Consider the following 17,614-nt stretch of genomic DNA (forward strand, 5'->3'; position numbering starts at 1 on the left):
TAAAGGTGATTATTAAACAGCTTGAAATAGCCAAAAAAGAAATACTCTGACTGCCACTGGTAATTTGAAAAAGAGGCAGAAGAAGTGATGTGACTCATGTCTGTAGCGTAGACACATCTTGGGTGATTTTTACATGCAGGCAGTTCCTGGTTGTGAGCTGATCACATCAAGAAACAAAGGGAGATAATTTCAGGGAGAGCATAATATCATCATTTCCTTTTTTTCATCATCATTTCATTTGATTGTAATGTTTCAATTGATCTTATGTCATCTTTTGTCATGTTTTATAAAGAGGCAAAGTAATGGGGAAAATATGGACAGGGAGCTTTTGGAGAAAATAAAATTACACCATGGATTCAGTTCTGCTACTTCAGTTACTCCACCTTCACCTACCTCATGTCCACCTCCCTCATCGTTGTCTGCTCCACCTTCGCGTACCTCACCTTCTTCCATACCACCACTTTCTAAAGCTCCACGTGCACCACTGTCAGCTCCACCTACACCTTCCTCTTCATTGTCTGCTCCACCATCACGTACCTCATCTAAAGCTCCACGTGCACAACTGTCAGCTCCACCTTCACCTGCCTCATGGTTGTCTGGTCCACCTTCATTTACATCACCTAAAGCTCCAAGTGCAACACTGTCAGCTCCACCTTCACCTGCCTCATCGTCGTCTACATCACTTACCTCACCTAAAGCTCCACGTGCAACACTGTCAGCTCCACCTTCACCTGCCTCATGGTTGTCTGCTCCACCTTCACGTGCCTCATCGTTGTCTGCTCCACTTTCAAATACCTCAGTTAAAGCTCAACATGCACCACTGTCAGCTCCACCTTCACCTGCTTCATCGTTGTCTGCTCCACCTTCAAATACCTCACCTAAATCTACACGTGCACCAATGTCAGCTCCATCTTCACCTGCCTCATCGTCATCTACATCATCGTCACCTACATCACTTATCTCACCTTCTTCTGACATAATAGCAGAATTAAAGGCAGAAAATGAAGCCCTCAAAATGGAGTTAGACAACTTGAAAACAAGTGTTATTAGTCGTAAGTTCTTACAAAAAATCAAAATATGTAACTAATTTAAAGGTTTACTCTAATTCTTTTAACTGTTTTGTTCTATAGAAATGCCAAAACTTCTCAGCACAATGTGCAAGTTGGAAAAATGGCTTGAAGTGAAGGAGCAGAGCCCATTCCAACAACTGGCATCACCTTCTACCATACAGGAATCTGTGAGTATGCAGTTTTTTTTGTACATGGTCAATAATTTGTGTTTTAACCAAACTAAGTTATGAATTGGAGTTTCCAATGGACTATTGTTGGTGTTAGAGCCGTAGCGTCATGGCCCCTGAGCTTTGACATAAGCTGCCTCAGAGACACAACTTAAAACACACCTTTCCCCATCTACCTTAGTTTCTTACTTGGTCATTATTTGCCATATGTTAGTCAGACTTTGTGTTTCTGTATTATCTGTGGTGTCTTGTTCTTCGGTTCTTGAAAAATGTTAAATAATTAAAACCTTATTATACTTAATAGTCACCATTAAAAACTTTTTGTTAGAAAATTGTTTTATTTATTAATAGAACTTTAAATATTAATGCATGTTTGTCCTCCCCCACAGCTTGAAATTTACCCAGACTCAGGAGTCTGTGTGCCGAAAAATGTGTTGTGGTCAGCTAACCATGCAAACACCCCAACGACCATGGCACGGATGCTTCTAATTGGAGTGTTTGATATAGATACACTTCTAAAAAGCAATCTCAGAGGTATGTCAACCGTCATAGTGTGTGCATGTGTCTGTATAATTATTGTTTTTGGTAATTATGTAGCTCGAACTTCATATCTGATCTCTTTGGGTAAGGGGTCAAAATAAAAAATGAACCTGCCCTTTTATAGTAATTTGTATATATACACGCTCATTTACTTTCACATTTTAACAGAGTTGTAAAGAGTAGCTGAAAGCCATACAGACTTGAGTAAAAGTACATATACCTTTCTTAAAAAATTACTCCACTACAAGTTACAAGTCACCAATTAAATACGACTTGAGTAAAAGTCTTAAAGTAACCCAATTTAAAAGTACTTAAGTATTTTTACTCGTACTGAATGTTGGCTCAAAGATGCACTAGTCCTCAACACAAAGAGACATTGTGGGTCAGTGAAAAACAAGAAAGTTTATTTATGAGGTTTTACTTAATATACAAAAGAAATCAAACACCTCAAAATTTCGACATGGCAGAACAAACACAGGTTAAACATAATCATAGTCTTTTGACTAAAATTTAATTTAGTTTTAGTCATTTTAGTCATCTAAATTGATTTAGTTTTGGTCTAGCTTTAGTCAACTTTAGTCCCATTTAATGTTAGTCTAGTGCAGGGCTTGACATTAACCTTTTGAGGAACTTGTCCTTTGGACAAGTAAATTTGTGTTTGCACAAAAGTCACTTGTCCAGATAAAGATTTATAATATAATGTATTTTTTTGTGTTTTGCTAATCAGTGGCAGAGCAAGGGATTTTTCATAGGGGTGGCCAGGCATAAAATCTCTATCATCCAACCTTAAAATACTATTAAGTATTATAGGTGTGTTAATCACAATGATGTATAACGTACAATTGCTACAATACTTTAATTTTAATTAAAATGAATTGAGATTAACATACAATTTATAGTCATAATTCAACCTCATGTTTTTTTAACTATTTAATCAATAAAACTTTTGAAATTTACTTTGAAACCAGGATTTATATCTCCCATTGCTGAAAAAACTATAGAGACCAGAAAATCATGTGAATTTTGTAGGCCACTGAAATGTATTTTACTAAGATTCATTTGGCTGCTTCTTTCTCTTTCTGAAGAAGGTTGCTATATCTGCTGCCTTTCTCTTCATTTTTCTCACATTTCAGTGGTTGTCTGACATTGAACACTAAAGCAAAACATTAAAGCATTACCATGTTTTAAAAAACCTATTAGGATAAATGTATCTAGATTATCTGTTATATATAAAATCAATCCTAATCCTAGCATTTACGATGTAATGTTTGTGTGGGATTTTTACAGTGACGAGACGAACTCTGTCAGATTCAAATCGGCTGTAGGCGCGCTGAAAGAGAGATTCTCATTATAAAACAGATTCTTAAACAAGATTTTAAGCCCATTATGTGTTTTTACTGAACTTTAGAAGAGAAAAAATACGGACTTACATCGGCTTTTTTGACACAGTGATGAAAACGCAGTTGAAGTGCCTGTCAGTTATATTCACGCCGGAGCCTCACTCCAGTCCTTTCAATGCCCTCCCGCGACTACCGCCCCTCGGTGTTCGTCGATCAGGTTTAATGCGCGCGCAGCTTGTTTAGTAACATGTAAACGTGTGTGTGTGTGTGTGTGTGTGTGTCGACGCGCTGCGCTCTGTTCAATATTCTGCTCTGTGTTTGCGCTGCGCGTTCTGCTCTGTCGTTAACGGCACATAACATTAAGTAACATTGTTTGAAATTTAACTTGTCCAGTCGGACAACTAATTTTCTCTTACACTTGTCCTACAAAAAATCCACTTGACCCGGACAAGCGGACAAGCCTTAATGTCGAGCCCTGTAGTGTTATTGTGTACTTGAATGTGCCATGCTGACAAATATATAGCCTTACTGTTGTGATATTATATAGGGCTATCCTAAAAAAAGTATATTTAAAAAGATTGTTCATTTGAAAGATTCATTGAAAACACATGTAACACCACTATCTCACATTAAGTGCACTTCATTTCTTCACTCATGCATCCCTCTTTACAGTAAATACATTACACTGTAAAAAATTTGTAATTTTGCAGCTGGTTGCCAGTAACTTACTGTAGAAGATAAAGTCTGAAAATGTTTCATGTTCATTTAACTTTGAACAAAATGTTGCCAGTAAATAACATAAATGTAAAATCTATAGTAAATTACCTGCAACCAGCTGCCAGTAATACCCAGTAATACTGTAATTTCTACAGACATTTTTTGCAGTGTACAGCATACTTGATTACCGTATTTTCCGGACTATAAGTCACACTTTATTTCATAGTTTGGTTGGTCCTGCAACTTATAGTCAGGTGCGACTTGTGTCAAAATTAATTCATACTGACTAACATGAATCAAAGGAAAACATTACTGTCTACAGCCATGAGAGGGGGCTATATATGTTGCTCCTTTAGCCTACCCCTGAAAAAAACTTTTAACTGAAACATTGACTTAAAGACAACGGAGAAAGACTTAACAAACCAAATGTCCCCCAAAAGAATAATAATTTTCTAAATAAATGCGACTTATAGTCCAGTGCAACTTATATATGTTTTTTTCCTCTTCATGATGCATTTTTTGACTGATGCAACTTGTACTCCGGAGCGACTTATAGTCCGGAAAATACGGTAAATGTGAGGACAGTGACATTGTACACTTCTTATCCATCTTATAATGTACTTCAGTTACTCAGGCAATCAGTACAGGACATCGCTGGCTTATTTTGGCTTATATAGTAAGTTATATCAAGTTATGTAACAGCTCAGGTTAGCTAATAAACATCAGTATATAAAACATTTGTGCTTGCCTTTGAGTTGCGGCATGGCCCTCCTGCAATAGTGCTTCACGTTTGTTTTCATTGCAGCATCACAAGTTTAACAAAGGGTCCCTTGACAGAATCAAAAGTGATATGCATCCATATGTCTGCTCTTTATCTCTTCTCTCAGACCAAACACAAACTTTTCTCTACAGTTTATGACATACACAGCAAGCTGATTTACCGCCGAGTAGATTTTTACCTCTGCCTTTGCGCTATGGTGGCTCAATGCAAGCCGTTCAGCGTTTGACATCAAAGTATCGCGAGACCAGACTTCTCCATATGCATTTGATTCGCTCTCGAAGTACTTTGATTTCAAACGATTGCCCTGCGTAGCGCCACATAAAGTCCCTCAGTTGTGTGTGTGCATCTAACCTCGCGACCACAGATTCTATCCATCATCACCCTCTGACACTTTCGTCTTGTTTATATTTGTTGGCGAATAAACAATGTAGCGAGTAACCATAAGTGTCAATTCAAATGTAGTGGAGTAAAAAGTACAAAATACTCAATTAAAAATGTAGTTGAGTAGAGAGTAAAAGTTGCTTATATTTTTGATACTCAGTACAAAGTAGCCCAAAAAGTACGTCGTTACTGTACTCAAGTACATTTACTCAAGTGCTTTACGCCTCTGCATCTTAACATGCTTTATAAATAAATTGAGATGCACTGGTTACACTCCACAGGTTGTCCAAAACCTTGCAGGAGCAGGCAGGGATGGGTCGAAATAAATTTTTGTACTAGTATTTAAATTGCAACTGTTCTTATTAATAATAGAATTTTTGTATTTTTATTCATGATTGATTCATTAATTTATTATAGACATTATTGCTCTGTAGTTAAGTTAGCAAGTAAACCTTTTAAAAAAAATTTAATGAATCACATCTTCATGATTTCCTAACATTTGCATTGTATGCTTTTATTTTACCTATAAAATTATAAAGGGGGCTATAATTCATTATAAGCGTGGGCTTCATAGAATGTGTACTGAAATTAATTGCGTAATTAAATGGTTTCAGAGTTTTGATTTACTTCTAATCTCTATTATGTTGCTATTTTTTAGGTGGCACTTCCAAAAAAGGCAGCGCTGGGGAAACAAAGGAGGCACTGGACAGAATTAAAATTGATGCAATAATGAGTATGTATATTAATTTGTTGATTTGACTAATTTATTTGTCATAGTTAAATGTTAAATCCAATTATTTATATTTTTTACAGATGCAGTAATCCAGAAATTTCCTGGAACCACCAGAGGCCAAATCGGGGTGGCTATTAATCAAAAGGTCACTGAGCTGCGGGCATCCAAAAAGACGCTAGAAACATAAAAAATTAAAAAGATTTTAGCATTACCCGCTAGCAAAAGGATCTCCTTGTGATGGGTTTAATTTAGTTGTTTTAACTGTTTTAAAAAGAAATTATAGCTTAAAGTAGGCTTGTTTCTTGTTTTGTTGTTTTAACAGTTTTAAAGAGTTTTTTTTATAGCTAAACGTTTGTTTGTTTCAATTTTTGTTGTAACTCTTTTATTAACTTTTGCGAATTGCAGTTTTTTTTAGGCTTAGGCTTGTTTTATGTTTTGCTGTTCTAACTGTTTTATTAACTTTTGCGAATTGCAGATTTTTTTAAGGCTTAGGCTTGTTTTATGTTTTATTGTTCTAACTGTTTTATTATTATCTTTTGCAAAAAAGATGTGTTTTTTATTTAAATAAAATGGTTTTAATAAAGTCTTAATGTTTTAACTGTACTTCCTTTATGTTCATTGCACAGTTTAACTTTTAAGGCTTAAAGCATACTACAGTATGTGCATTGGACTTCAAGTTATATAGGTAAATGCATATAACCTATAAAAATGTATGTTTTGTAGTTCATATATCTAATATAAGAACATATGAGACAGCTATTTTGAAAACATGCATTTCTCATATATGCATAACATATATGTTGGCACCATGTTTTTTATAAATGCCATTTATATATTTAATATATATAAATTAAAAATATATTTCGCATATATTTCATTTTAATATGTAAAATACATACTAAGGCTATATAAAAACATATATGCAATACATATATGTCTCATGTATATCGACAATATACATGAGACATATATGTGTAATTTATATATATATTGTATATTCATACAATCAAATATGTCATATGTATTATTAATTATATATGTGACATATATGTCAAAGACTGTATTTTACATACATCAACATATATATTTATATGGACTAAATTTATATGTCAATATATGAAATTGTTCCATTTTCTAATAGGTTCCATATATGTGCAGGCATATATGTACATACATGTTTTTACTTTCTATGTGGATATATTTAATATATGTACATTTCATATATGTTCATATATTACATTTCCGTATGGGTTATGATAAAAGAAGCACTCATGTTCACAAAATACTCGCAAGACACTAACTTGACACTAAACTGTACTTACACAGGAGATTAAGTGAGTATCAGGCAAACGTGAGCATATCATTTATCATGGACCCTTTACATGCGTGTGCAGCAGATTTTGACATCACGTGTGATTAAGGGTGTCACGATTTCGATTTTAAATCGAAATCGATCGAAATTAAGTCACAGCTCCGAACTTCGAAATAAAAAATGGGATCGTCGATGCTGCCACGCCCCCATTTCACGTCTGGTCGGCTTGGCAAGCGAGGAAAAAAAAACTCTCAGAGATGCCTTTAAAAACATCTGTCCAGCAGAAAGCGATCATATTTTAAACACGAGTGATGTAAGTTATTGCTACAACTCCTTGAAATGCATATCATAAACAGGATTACGTGATCTGACTTTGGACAGAGCGCAGCTCTCTGCACGTGCGCGATAGTGAGGGAGGCGCAAAGATGCAGCGGGTTAAATTTTAAACAAAAGGATAGTTTGCCTCAGCTTGCATGAAACGCATAAAACTGAACAAATACATAAGGATTACTAGTTTAGTTTATGTTCAGACTTCGGACAGATGCGAGAGCGCATGCACACGTGAGACAGAGAGAAGCGCAGCTGCTTATGATGCTGGATTTATTTCAGATGCTATGAGTCCAAGACACGCGCATTAAGTCCATGTGCATTAAGTCCATGTTAGAGATGCGCGGATGGACTATTATTTCATCCGCAACCGCATAACAAAACTCATCATCCGTCCACCATCCATCCGCACCGTTTCTGACCAGTTTTCAAAACAGCACCCGCCCGCTATCCGCTCGCTATCCGCTGACTGGACGATGCAAGACGCTGCTGATGACAGCCGCGAGACTAGAAAGCTCTAGAATATCAGCAGTGAACTCCGTCTCCGATCGGTGCACATGGGACAAAAACAAATAAATAAATAGCCTAAATTAAACGCACAAATTACATAGCCTGCACTGGTGTCATCCTGATTTACCACTTTGTAAAACTTATTCCAGGCAACCCTTTTCTGACCTTCTATTTCCTTTGTTTTTAATTCTCATTTTTTGAGTTTGCCACGTTCCTCCTTCGCTGGCGTTGATAAGAGCTGTGTCAAAATGCATCCTCAACGTGTAATGACTTGTAAGAGACGGAAGCAAGCGCAGGTGTAAAAATGAAACAATGTTTATTAAATATAAACAAAGAGAGAGTATTCAATGTCAATGCGGAAGTAATCCAGTCCGGTGTTGTTGATGGCAATGGTGACGATGACTACGGTGGAAGTCGATACGAGGCGGAGGGGGAACCGGGGTAGGCGGATTAAGACGGGAAAAAATCACCGGTTTAATTTTGGAAACGTGAAAGACGGGGTGAACCCTCCTGTACGCAGGAGGAAGGCTAAGACGCACTGTTACCGGATTAATGATTTTGGTAACAGAAAACGGGCCAATAAATTTGGGAGCAAGTTTATTCGAGACGGAACGCATCGGAATATTCTGGGTTGAAAGCCACACTCTTTGACCGACGACGTATCGGGGAGGCTTCGACCGGTGCCGATCGGCCTTGGCCTTGGTGCGTGACCTTGCCTGGAGCAGAGCTCTGCGAGCTCTGGTCCAGGTGCGGTGGCACCTCTGGACTAGTGCGTGTGCGGAGGGAACCGACACCTCAGATTCAGTACTGACAAAATTAGGTGGTTGGTACCCTAAACTACACTTAAATGGAGACATGCCCGTAGATGACACCGGCAGAGAATTGTGTGCGTACTCCACAATTGAGAGTTGCTGACACCAGGACGAAGGATTCTTGGAAACCAGACATCGCAACACCCTTTCGACGTCCTGATTGGCTCGCTCGGTTTGACCGTTGCTCTGGGGATGAAACCCGGACGAAAGACTAACAGTCGCCCCTAGCAATTTGCAGAACTCTCGCCAAAATTTGGACACAAACTGGGGACCCCTGTCAGAGACCATGTCTGTCGGGAGGCCATGTATTCGGAAGACGTGGTCAATGACAGCTACCGCTGTTTCCTTGGCTGATGGTAATTTGGGCAAGGGAATGAAATGGGTCGCCTTCGAGAACCGGTCCACTACGGTCAAAATCACCGTATTACCCTTAGAGGGTGGGAGGGCGGTAATAAAATCTAGCGATATGTGGGACCAGGGTCTCGAAGGGACAGACAGCGGTAAAAGTAACCCATCTGGAGGACGATTGGAAGTCTTACCAACGGCACAAACCGAACAAGCCAAGACGAAGTCGTGGACGTCACGAGCCATACCAGGCCACCAAAATCGTTGCTTGACTAGAAACCTAGTTCTACTAACCCCTGGATGACAAGCAACACTGGAACCATGACCCCACTGGAGGACGTCTGACCGTAACCCTTCCGGCACAAATAAACGGTTCGGTGGGCAGCGAGCCGGGGGCGTTACCCCTTCTAAGGCTGTCAAAACCTTCGATTCGACCTCCCATCTGAGCGCAGAGATAATGATTTTCTCTGGTAAAATGGGCTCGGGAGTAGCAGTACGATCGGAACGCTCAAAAAGACGGGATAAAGCATCGGGTTTGATGTTTTTGGAACCCGGCCGGTAAGAAAGTGTAAAATCGAAACGACCGAAAAACAATGCCCACCGAGCCTGCCTGGAGTTAAGTCTTTTGGCAGTTCTAATGTATTCGAGATTCTTATGGTCCGTCCATACAATGAAAGGTACACCCGACCCCTCAAGCCAGTGACGCCATTCTTCCAGTTCTAGCTTGACCGCCAACGACTCTCGATTGCCAATGTCATAATTAACTTCCGCAGGAGATAAACGATGGGAATAATACGCGCAAGGATGAACCTTTCCGTCTGAGGATGCGCGCTGGGACAACACTGCTCCTACCCCCACCTCTGACGCGTCGACCTCCACTATGAATTGACGTGAACGATCAGGGGTAACGAGAATGGGAGCTGAAACAAAGCAGCTTTTCAGTTTGGCAAACGCAGCCTCAGCTGCATCTGACCACCTGAACGTCAAACCAGGGGAAGTCAAAGCGGTCAGAGGTGCGGCTAGTTGGCTGAAATTGCGAATGAAACGCCGGTAAAAATTGGCGAACCCCAGAAATCTCTGCAGGGCCTTGCGAGACTCTGGGGATGGCCAATCTACCACAGCCTTAACTTTCTCAGGATCCATGCGAACACCCTCAGTCGAAATGATGTGTCCTAAAAAAGAAACAGACTGTGCATGAAAAACGCATTTTTCCGCCTTGACAAAAAGCCCATTCTCTAACAACCGCAGAAGCACTCGTCGTACGCGTTGCAAATGTTCCTGGAGAGACGAAGAAAAAATCAATATGTCATCCAGGTAAACATATATGAACTGGTCTACCATGTCTCGCAACACGTCATTAACGAGTGCTTGGAAGACTGCCGGCGAGTTCGTGAGACCGAAAGGCATCACGCAGTACTCAAAATGGCCACGAGGGGTGTTAAACGCAGTCTTCCATTCATCCCCCTTCCTGATGCGAACCAAATGATATGCATTACGTAAGTCCAATTTAGTGAAAACGGACGCTCCCTGCAATATCTCGAAAGCTGAAGACATCAACGGCAAAGGATAAGTATTCTTTACCGTGATGTTGTTCAACCCTCGGTAGTCAATACAAGGTCGCAAGGATCCGTCCTTTTTCCCCACAAAAAAGAACCCCGCCCCCGCTGGAGATGAGGAAGGGCGAATGAACCCCGTTGCCAGAGAATCAGAAATATATTTCTCCATGGCCTCCATCTCCGGAACGGACAGAGAGTATAACTTGCCCTTAGGCGGAAACGTACCTGGCAATAAGTCTATCGCACAGTCATAGGGACGATGAGGAGGAAGAGAATCAGCCCGCGACTTACTGAACACCTCCTTCAGGTCGTGGTACTCCGCGGGCACGGTAGACAAATCCACTGCCTTCCCCTGAAACACAGACTCAGACACAGAAACACAAGCAGAGACAAGACAGGACTTATGACACTCCTCGCTCCAGCTGATAACGGAACCCAATTTCCAGTCGATCCTGGGATTATGGAGGTGAAGCCAAGGATGTCCAAGAACTATGGGGGCGAGAGCAGTGTCAGTAATAAAAAATGAAATTGTCTCAGTGTGATTCCCAGATGTGATGAGTGTAATGGGTGCTGTGGTGTGCTTAATAGTGGGTAATGGATGTCCATTGAGGGCGAAGGGCTCAATCTGGTGGGTGAGAGGAATGAACTGTAGCTGAAGCTTACGTGCCAGAGAGCTATCGATGAAATTGCCCTCCGCCCCCGAATCCAGAAGTGCGTGCCCAGTGTGTGACTTCGTGGACCACCGTAGTCTCACCGGGAGGAAGGTAGATGTCATAGATGTCTTCCGTGCGGAGATCCCGCCCGAAAGTAGCCTCTGCCTAGCTATCGGGCGTGGTCCTTTTACTGGACACCGCTGACATTGGTGACCCAGCTCGCCACAGTATATGCAAAGTCCCAGGGATCTCCGCCGCATTCTCTCCTCCTGGGGTAACCGAGCTCGACCCACCTGCATGGGCTCCGGATCTGAGAGACCGCCGGCGGACACTTCACTGAATGGACCTGCATCCTCCCCTCTCAACTGGGACGAGGCGTGAGTCCTTCTTCTGGCTGAAATGGACAGGCGTGCGTCAACCCGGATCGCCAAATCCACCAGCCCATTAAGAGAGGTAGGTAACTCCGCCGTAACGATCTCTCGCTGGATCCGATCCGCCAACCCATGCAGAAACTGATCCCACTGCGCTTCCTCGTTCCACCTGCACTCCGCCGCCAGGGTACGGAACTCGATGGCATAGTCCGAGACCGACCGCTCCCCCTGCTGGAGATCCGTGAGGAGACGGGCGGCCTCGGAAAGCGAGGCGAACGAGGAACAACAGCTGTCCTTGTTTTCCCATACCGCCGTCCCCCAGAGGGCAGCCTTGCCTGAGAGAAGCGAGAGCGTAAACGCTACCTTGGTCTCCTCGAGGAAGAATGTCCGGGGCTGTTGGGCGAAATGTAAAGAACAATGAGAGAGAAAATTACGGCAATAGTTGGGCTCACCGGCGTATTTCTCCGGGATCGGAAGTCTCGGTTCCGGGATGAAACTACCCCCTGGAGGTGAAGATTGTGCGGGCGGCATGGGTGGCGCAGTGGGAGGCGTGATGTCCGGAGATCGCTGAGAGAGCTCGGAAACCTTCGCCACCATTACCTGGACGGCCTTCCGCATATCTTCAATGGTATTATCCTGATGATCCATGCGAGCCAGCGATCGTTGGAGAAACTCCTCCATCGCGGAGATTGGCTGACCACCTGCTGCTTCCATGTTGGCCAGATTCTTCTGTAATGACTTGTAAGAGACGGAAGCAAGCGCAGGTGTAAAAATGAAACAATGTTTATTAAATATAAACAAAGAGAGAGTATTCAATGACAATGCGGAAGTAATCCAGTCCGGTGTTGTTGATGGCAATGGTGACGATGACTACGGTGGAAGTTGGTGCTTTGAGTGCGACGTTGGTGGAGTGGTGAGCAGTGGTGAAATCCAGACTGACACGGAACATCCACACGAAGACGACGACGACAATACACATCCAAACTGAAACACGTAATCCAAAGCACAGGGAACAACCAAGCAACACGGAGACTGAGCAAACAATAGAATCTGGCAGGGAACAGAAAGTCAGGTGAGTATTTATGGAGATGATGTAATGATGAACAGCTGGAGCGAGACAATCAACACACAGGTGAAAGGGATTGTTCTAACGAGCACATGGCAGGGTAAGTGAACAACACACACACACACAAACATGACACGGAGGAAAACAATGTATTTTCCTACCGTGACACAACGAATGGATACTTAACAGCCGAGGATAACCCAAACAATTAAAAGCTTTATTAAATAAAAGTGTGTATTTATTAGAAAACTTTTTCTTGTCACTGTTTTAGTATTATAAGTTATGTTTTGTGTTAATATTCTGTTTATGTTGCGTATATTTCTAGGTTGATTATTTGATATGCTGTTGAATAGATTAATCTACATCAATGTGTCATATGTTCTAAAATAAATTAATATTTTTCTGATTACATATTTATTTTAATAAGTCAGAAATGTCTCCGCTGTTTTCTGCTGACAGGCGCGGTGGGCGCTACTGGGGGCGTGTGCAGCAGGTGACGCAAATTGTGGGTCCTCAGAAGGCTAGACCGTCTCATTTCAGTTCTCTTCTTGAACTTCTGTGGCTGCCACTATGAAAGGCAGAGAGGTCGCATGCTTAGAAGGACACAGCTAATAACAAGCAGTCGACCGAATTTAATAAAAAAAAAAATTGTCACGTCATCCGCCCGATCTGTGTGTGCAAGAAGCAATCCTCTCTCTACAAGCTCTCGCGTTAAGTGAAGCCCACAAACCCCCATGCGAGTTGTGCAATGTGCATGTTAATGTTAAAGTATTATAATAATAATAATAAATAATGGCATATAATTTTTGTCTAAATTATATGCCATATAAAAAATATGTAAAAATCGAGAATCGGATCGAATCGTGTCCTTAGAATCGAAATGTAATCGAATCGAGGATTTGGAGAATCGTGACACCCCTACGTGTGATGCACATAAGTTTACATGACGTGCTGAACACATATTTTGAAATGACGAGCCACACACATGACGAGCTCAATGCATGTGACCAGCTTCGCAACGTGCGCCCTCGAAAAAGAAGTCACCGGCCGACACTGACCCAAATCATCAAGATGTTAAAGCTGTTTGGGCTTCAGAGCATCTTGTTAGCACCTTCTTCCACCATGTACACAATTTCTACCATCGTGAAGGCGTGGCAGAATGAGAGATTTGCAGTAAGCGGTTGTTTTTGTTAAAAGGTTGTAAATGTTTGAACAATAGCATTGTATATCGCTTTCAAAAAATAATATAAAGCTGACTCATCACCAAAACCATCAAAACCACTTTGACTATACATTTTTTATCAGAACTGTATTACTTTGGTGTACACTGTTAACAGGGACAAATAAATGTAATCTATTTAAATATTCTGTTCTGGAATACTCCAGGTCACCACAGGCTCTACGAGAATGCAGCACTGTCCTGTCTTCCACTACACCTGCTCCCCTCTCCAGATCCATCCAGAGGATCAACAAGGATGAAGCTGTTGGGATCTATTAATCACATCATTCACAATTTAACACACTTCAACACATTATTATAATACCCGCACATATGATGGGAAAGATACTGAAAAATTGTTAAATGTTTTTAAATGGGTCAGATTGTATATCTTTTTTTCGGTGCTACATAAATAAAACTAAATCGAATTATCTGATCTAAACTTCATAAACCAGTTTTTATACGGTAAGACAATTTGTGATTATTGTTTATTGATTGTCACAAAATGGGGGTATTCAAACCATTTATAAAGTCCTCCTTCCTCTGGAACCTGTTCTTGAATGGCTGACACATGCAGGTAAGGTAATCCTTAGACGCCCAGCGGATAACTTGCCTATGCTCTATTTAGTGGTATTGTCTGGAGATGGGAAAACTATTAATATTGTTAATTTGAATATTGACTAGTGCCAGCAAAAATTGTGACTTAGTCATGACCTATAGGCAACTTGTAATTAAAACAAATTCATTAAGATTGTTTAAAAACAACAAATTTATTAAGATTGTTTTAACATTCAAATTTTTAGTTTACTGTTCATTTATACATGGATATTAAATAAATTAGTAATAAATAATCTCTGCCATAAACATACTCATTTCTCCTGGCCTGTGCCCTGTAGTACATATGGGTTCAGACAGCTCACCTCTCCTGCGGTGATGAGCAACATCTGTATCACGTAACGTAAGTGTGGATGGATATTAACATAACTTATAAGCATTAAAAAGACATAAAGTATCAATACTATCTTTGCTATTGCATGATATATGATAATCTGTACAATCTTGTGATCTGAGCACAGTATTACATCTCGCCAGATCACTGATCTCACCCACACATCTGTCCTTTTCTCCTCACATAACACTTCAATTTGTCTCCTCTGACCGTTCTGTTTAATCCTGACCAGTCCCTGCACTCTTGGCTGCATAGCAAACTCATAATTGTATGGCTGTAGTTCGCCATACGAGTATGAATAAACATTTACTCGTTCCTCAGCGTCCGAAGAACTGTCATTGCGATCCAGCGTGCTCCTCTCGTGATGTCACTTCCGGTTTGGCGGTTTTTAGAGGCGGGTCTAAAATTTCTTACAAAAATGACCCCAGAAGCCTAATTAGTGCATTTTGAAAAATATATTTTTTTTAATCTATTTCCTACAGTATTTTTCTGTACTTTGAGTGAATGGGTGGTTTAACTTTCAAGTTGCTCTTTAACAGTGTCGTCTTGATGTAATTATTTTATTTCGCCGAATTGAAAAATCATCCATATCTGAATGAACAGGACTCAGGAAGTACAATATAAGCACGTTTAGTAAAACCTTACGGCAAATCACGTTGGTCAAAACACGTCAAGAACCGTGTTTTTAACTAATTCGCCGCCAGCGTGTTTGAGAAAAGTTGCCCACCCGCATTTTTGTGAATTTAACAAGTTTCACAAAATTCCTTGCAGGAAAAATTTATCTTCTATAAATATTTAAACAAACAAATATATCAAATGAAAGAACACACCATCTGCTTTCAAGCAAACAATAAACAAACAAACAAACACAATGGGGAAAAAACGTTTCATTATATATTTATTTATCCACTTAATTTAACCACTGAAATATGGACATTTCTCTTCAAAAATACAACATTTTGAGCAAAAAGCTTTAAAAAAAATTGCGTTTTTGTAAAGGAGTTTATGTTAGAGATCAGACTCAGAATGACTATCAAACATAAAGGCAGTTAAAATAAATCCTTAAATCTTTTTAACTTCGGTTTTTGATAAATTCGGTTTGGCTAGTGGATAAAAGCTGTATTTCAGTTTCACTTTGAAATTCGTCCAGAAAGGCATATTTATCAGCTAAATATTAACTCATAATTGACGAGATAACTCCACAGATAACTCGTCAATGGCGGGGAAAGAGTTAAAATATATTGTGGGCAAACACAGACATCTGCATGCGGATGGGATACATTTCTCAGAGGACCTCTGAGTTCGGTGAAAAACAGTAGGTAAATTGGTCTGGAATTCTTACGGAGGTCGTCAGAGAAAAACAGACATGGTCAATTCGGACGGGATTAAAAACACAGAGGACCTCCGAGAAGCACGATTTTCTAGGGGTCCTCCTGTAAAACTAATCCCATCCGAATAGGGCTTTGCACACCAAAAATATATAAAACGTGAATCGGACAACAGGTGCTCTTTAAACAGCAGGGTCAAAATTAAATCTCACAGGCAATTTTTCAATTATGTACCCATGATCATTAAAGTTATTGACCTTAAGCAGACTTTGCTCACCCCAGAGGAGAAGCATCAAAGATACAGAGTGGTCTTATGGTTAATGCGGAACAACACAGTAAAGAGAGTTGTCAAAACTAACATTATTTGAAGGTAGTTAGGTTTCCCTCTTGGGAATATGTCAGTTTTTATGTCAAAGCGAAAGCATTCACACATGTTTGGAAAATGTGACCAGTCACGGAAAGTAGGGACACAAGTCAGATCTGGGCCATTTTGAGTTATTCACAGATTCTGAAAGTGCAGTTTCTAAGCTTTCCACAATTTGTAACACATGGAAATCTGATAAGATTTGGATAAGTTGTGGCCATTTGAATATAGGAACTCAGAAAAACTCAAACCGAGAAAATCGAGACGTAAGGGACTCTCTTTTCCAGCTGGGGGAGACAATAGGGCTCATTTCCATCTCATTTAGCTAAGCCATACCCCCTGTAAAGCCATTTTGAGATACAGATGTTCTAGCATTATATGAAGTATTTTGTGAAAGAAGTCCGGATGACAACATGCAAAAATAAACATGACTTTTAACCTTTGTGTGGATCACAAGTCGAATCCAGTGTGTTTCAGATGTGTGAATCATCCAATGACCAATTTTCAGAGGTGTAAAAAGTACTCAAAAATTTTACTCAAGTGAAAGTACAAGTACTGAGTGTAAATTTTACTCAATTAAAAGTAAAAGTATCTGGCCAGAATTATACTTGAGTAAAAGTAAAAAATTACAACATTAAAATTGTACTTGAGTATTAAAAAAGTAAAAGTAACCGGAAGAAGGAAAACGCGAGATTCATGTTTAAGCTTTTAATCTCTAAAAACATGAAGTAAATGAACCACATACAAGGTTTTATCCTTTACAACTGTTTGTATTTAATTGTATTTCATTATGAAACTATAAGACTACTACTATTTTCACGTGGGTTTGGGGTTAGATTTGGGCTTTGGGTTAGGATGTCACTTTAACTATTGGTTTATACTATTTTTTCCATACTTTTAAACAATTGTCACCTAACGTTAGGATTAGGAGTTGGGTTTGGATGTCATTTTATGTTACAGAAAGTCATTCTAACCCCAATCCCACGTGAAAATGGTAAGAAAATAGGAAAAACAATTGAGTAACCAATACGTGAAACTGACACGGAAAAGAAAGTCTGTGGTACAGACACAGA

At 40.1% G+C, this 17,614-nt stretch overlaps 1 protein-coding gene across 1 annotated transcript; it reads left to right on the forward strand.

The window, feature by feature from the left end:
• On the forward strand, positions 1-6,237 carry LOC129435139 (uncharacterized). The gene is made up of 5 exons (XM_055193612.2): positions 1-1,052; positions 1,131-1,237; positions 1,627-1,771; positions 5,655-5,729; positions 5,810-6,237. The coding sequence occupies exons 1-5, from the start codon at positions 248-250 to the stop codon at positions 5,914-5,916; spliced, it is 1,239 nt and encodes a 412-aa protein (XP_055049587.2). The 5' UTR covers positions 1-247; the 3' UTR covers positions 5,917-6,237.
• The last annotated feature ends 11,377 nt before the right edge of the window (positions 6,238-17,614 follow it).

Source organism: Misgurnus anguillicaudatus, chromosome 22 (assembly GCF_027580225.2).
Source record: "Misgurnus anguillicaudatus chromosome 22, ASM2758022v2, whole genome shotgun sequence".
Lineage (NCBI taxonomy): Eukaryota > Metazoa > Chordata > Actinopteri > Cypriniformes > Cobitidae > Misgurnus > Misgurnus anguillicaudatus.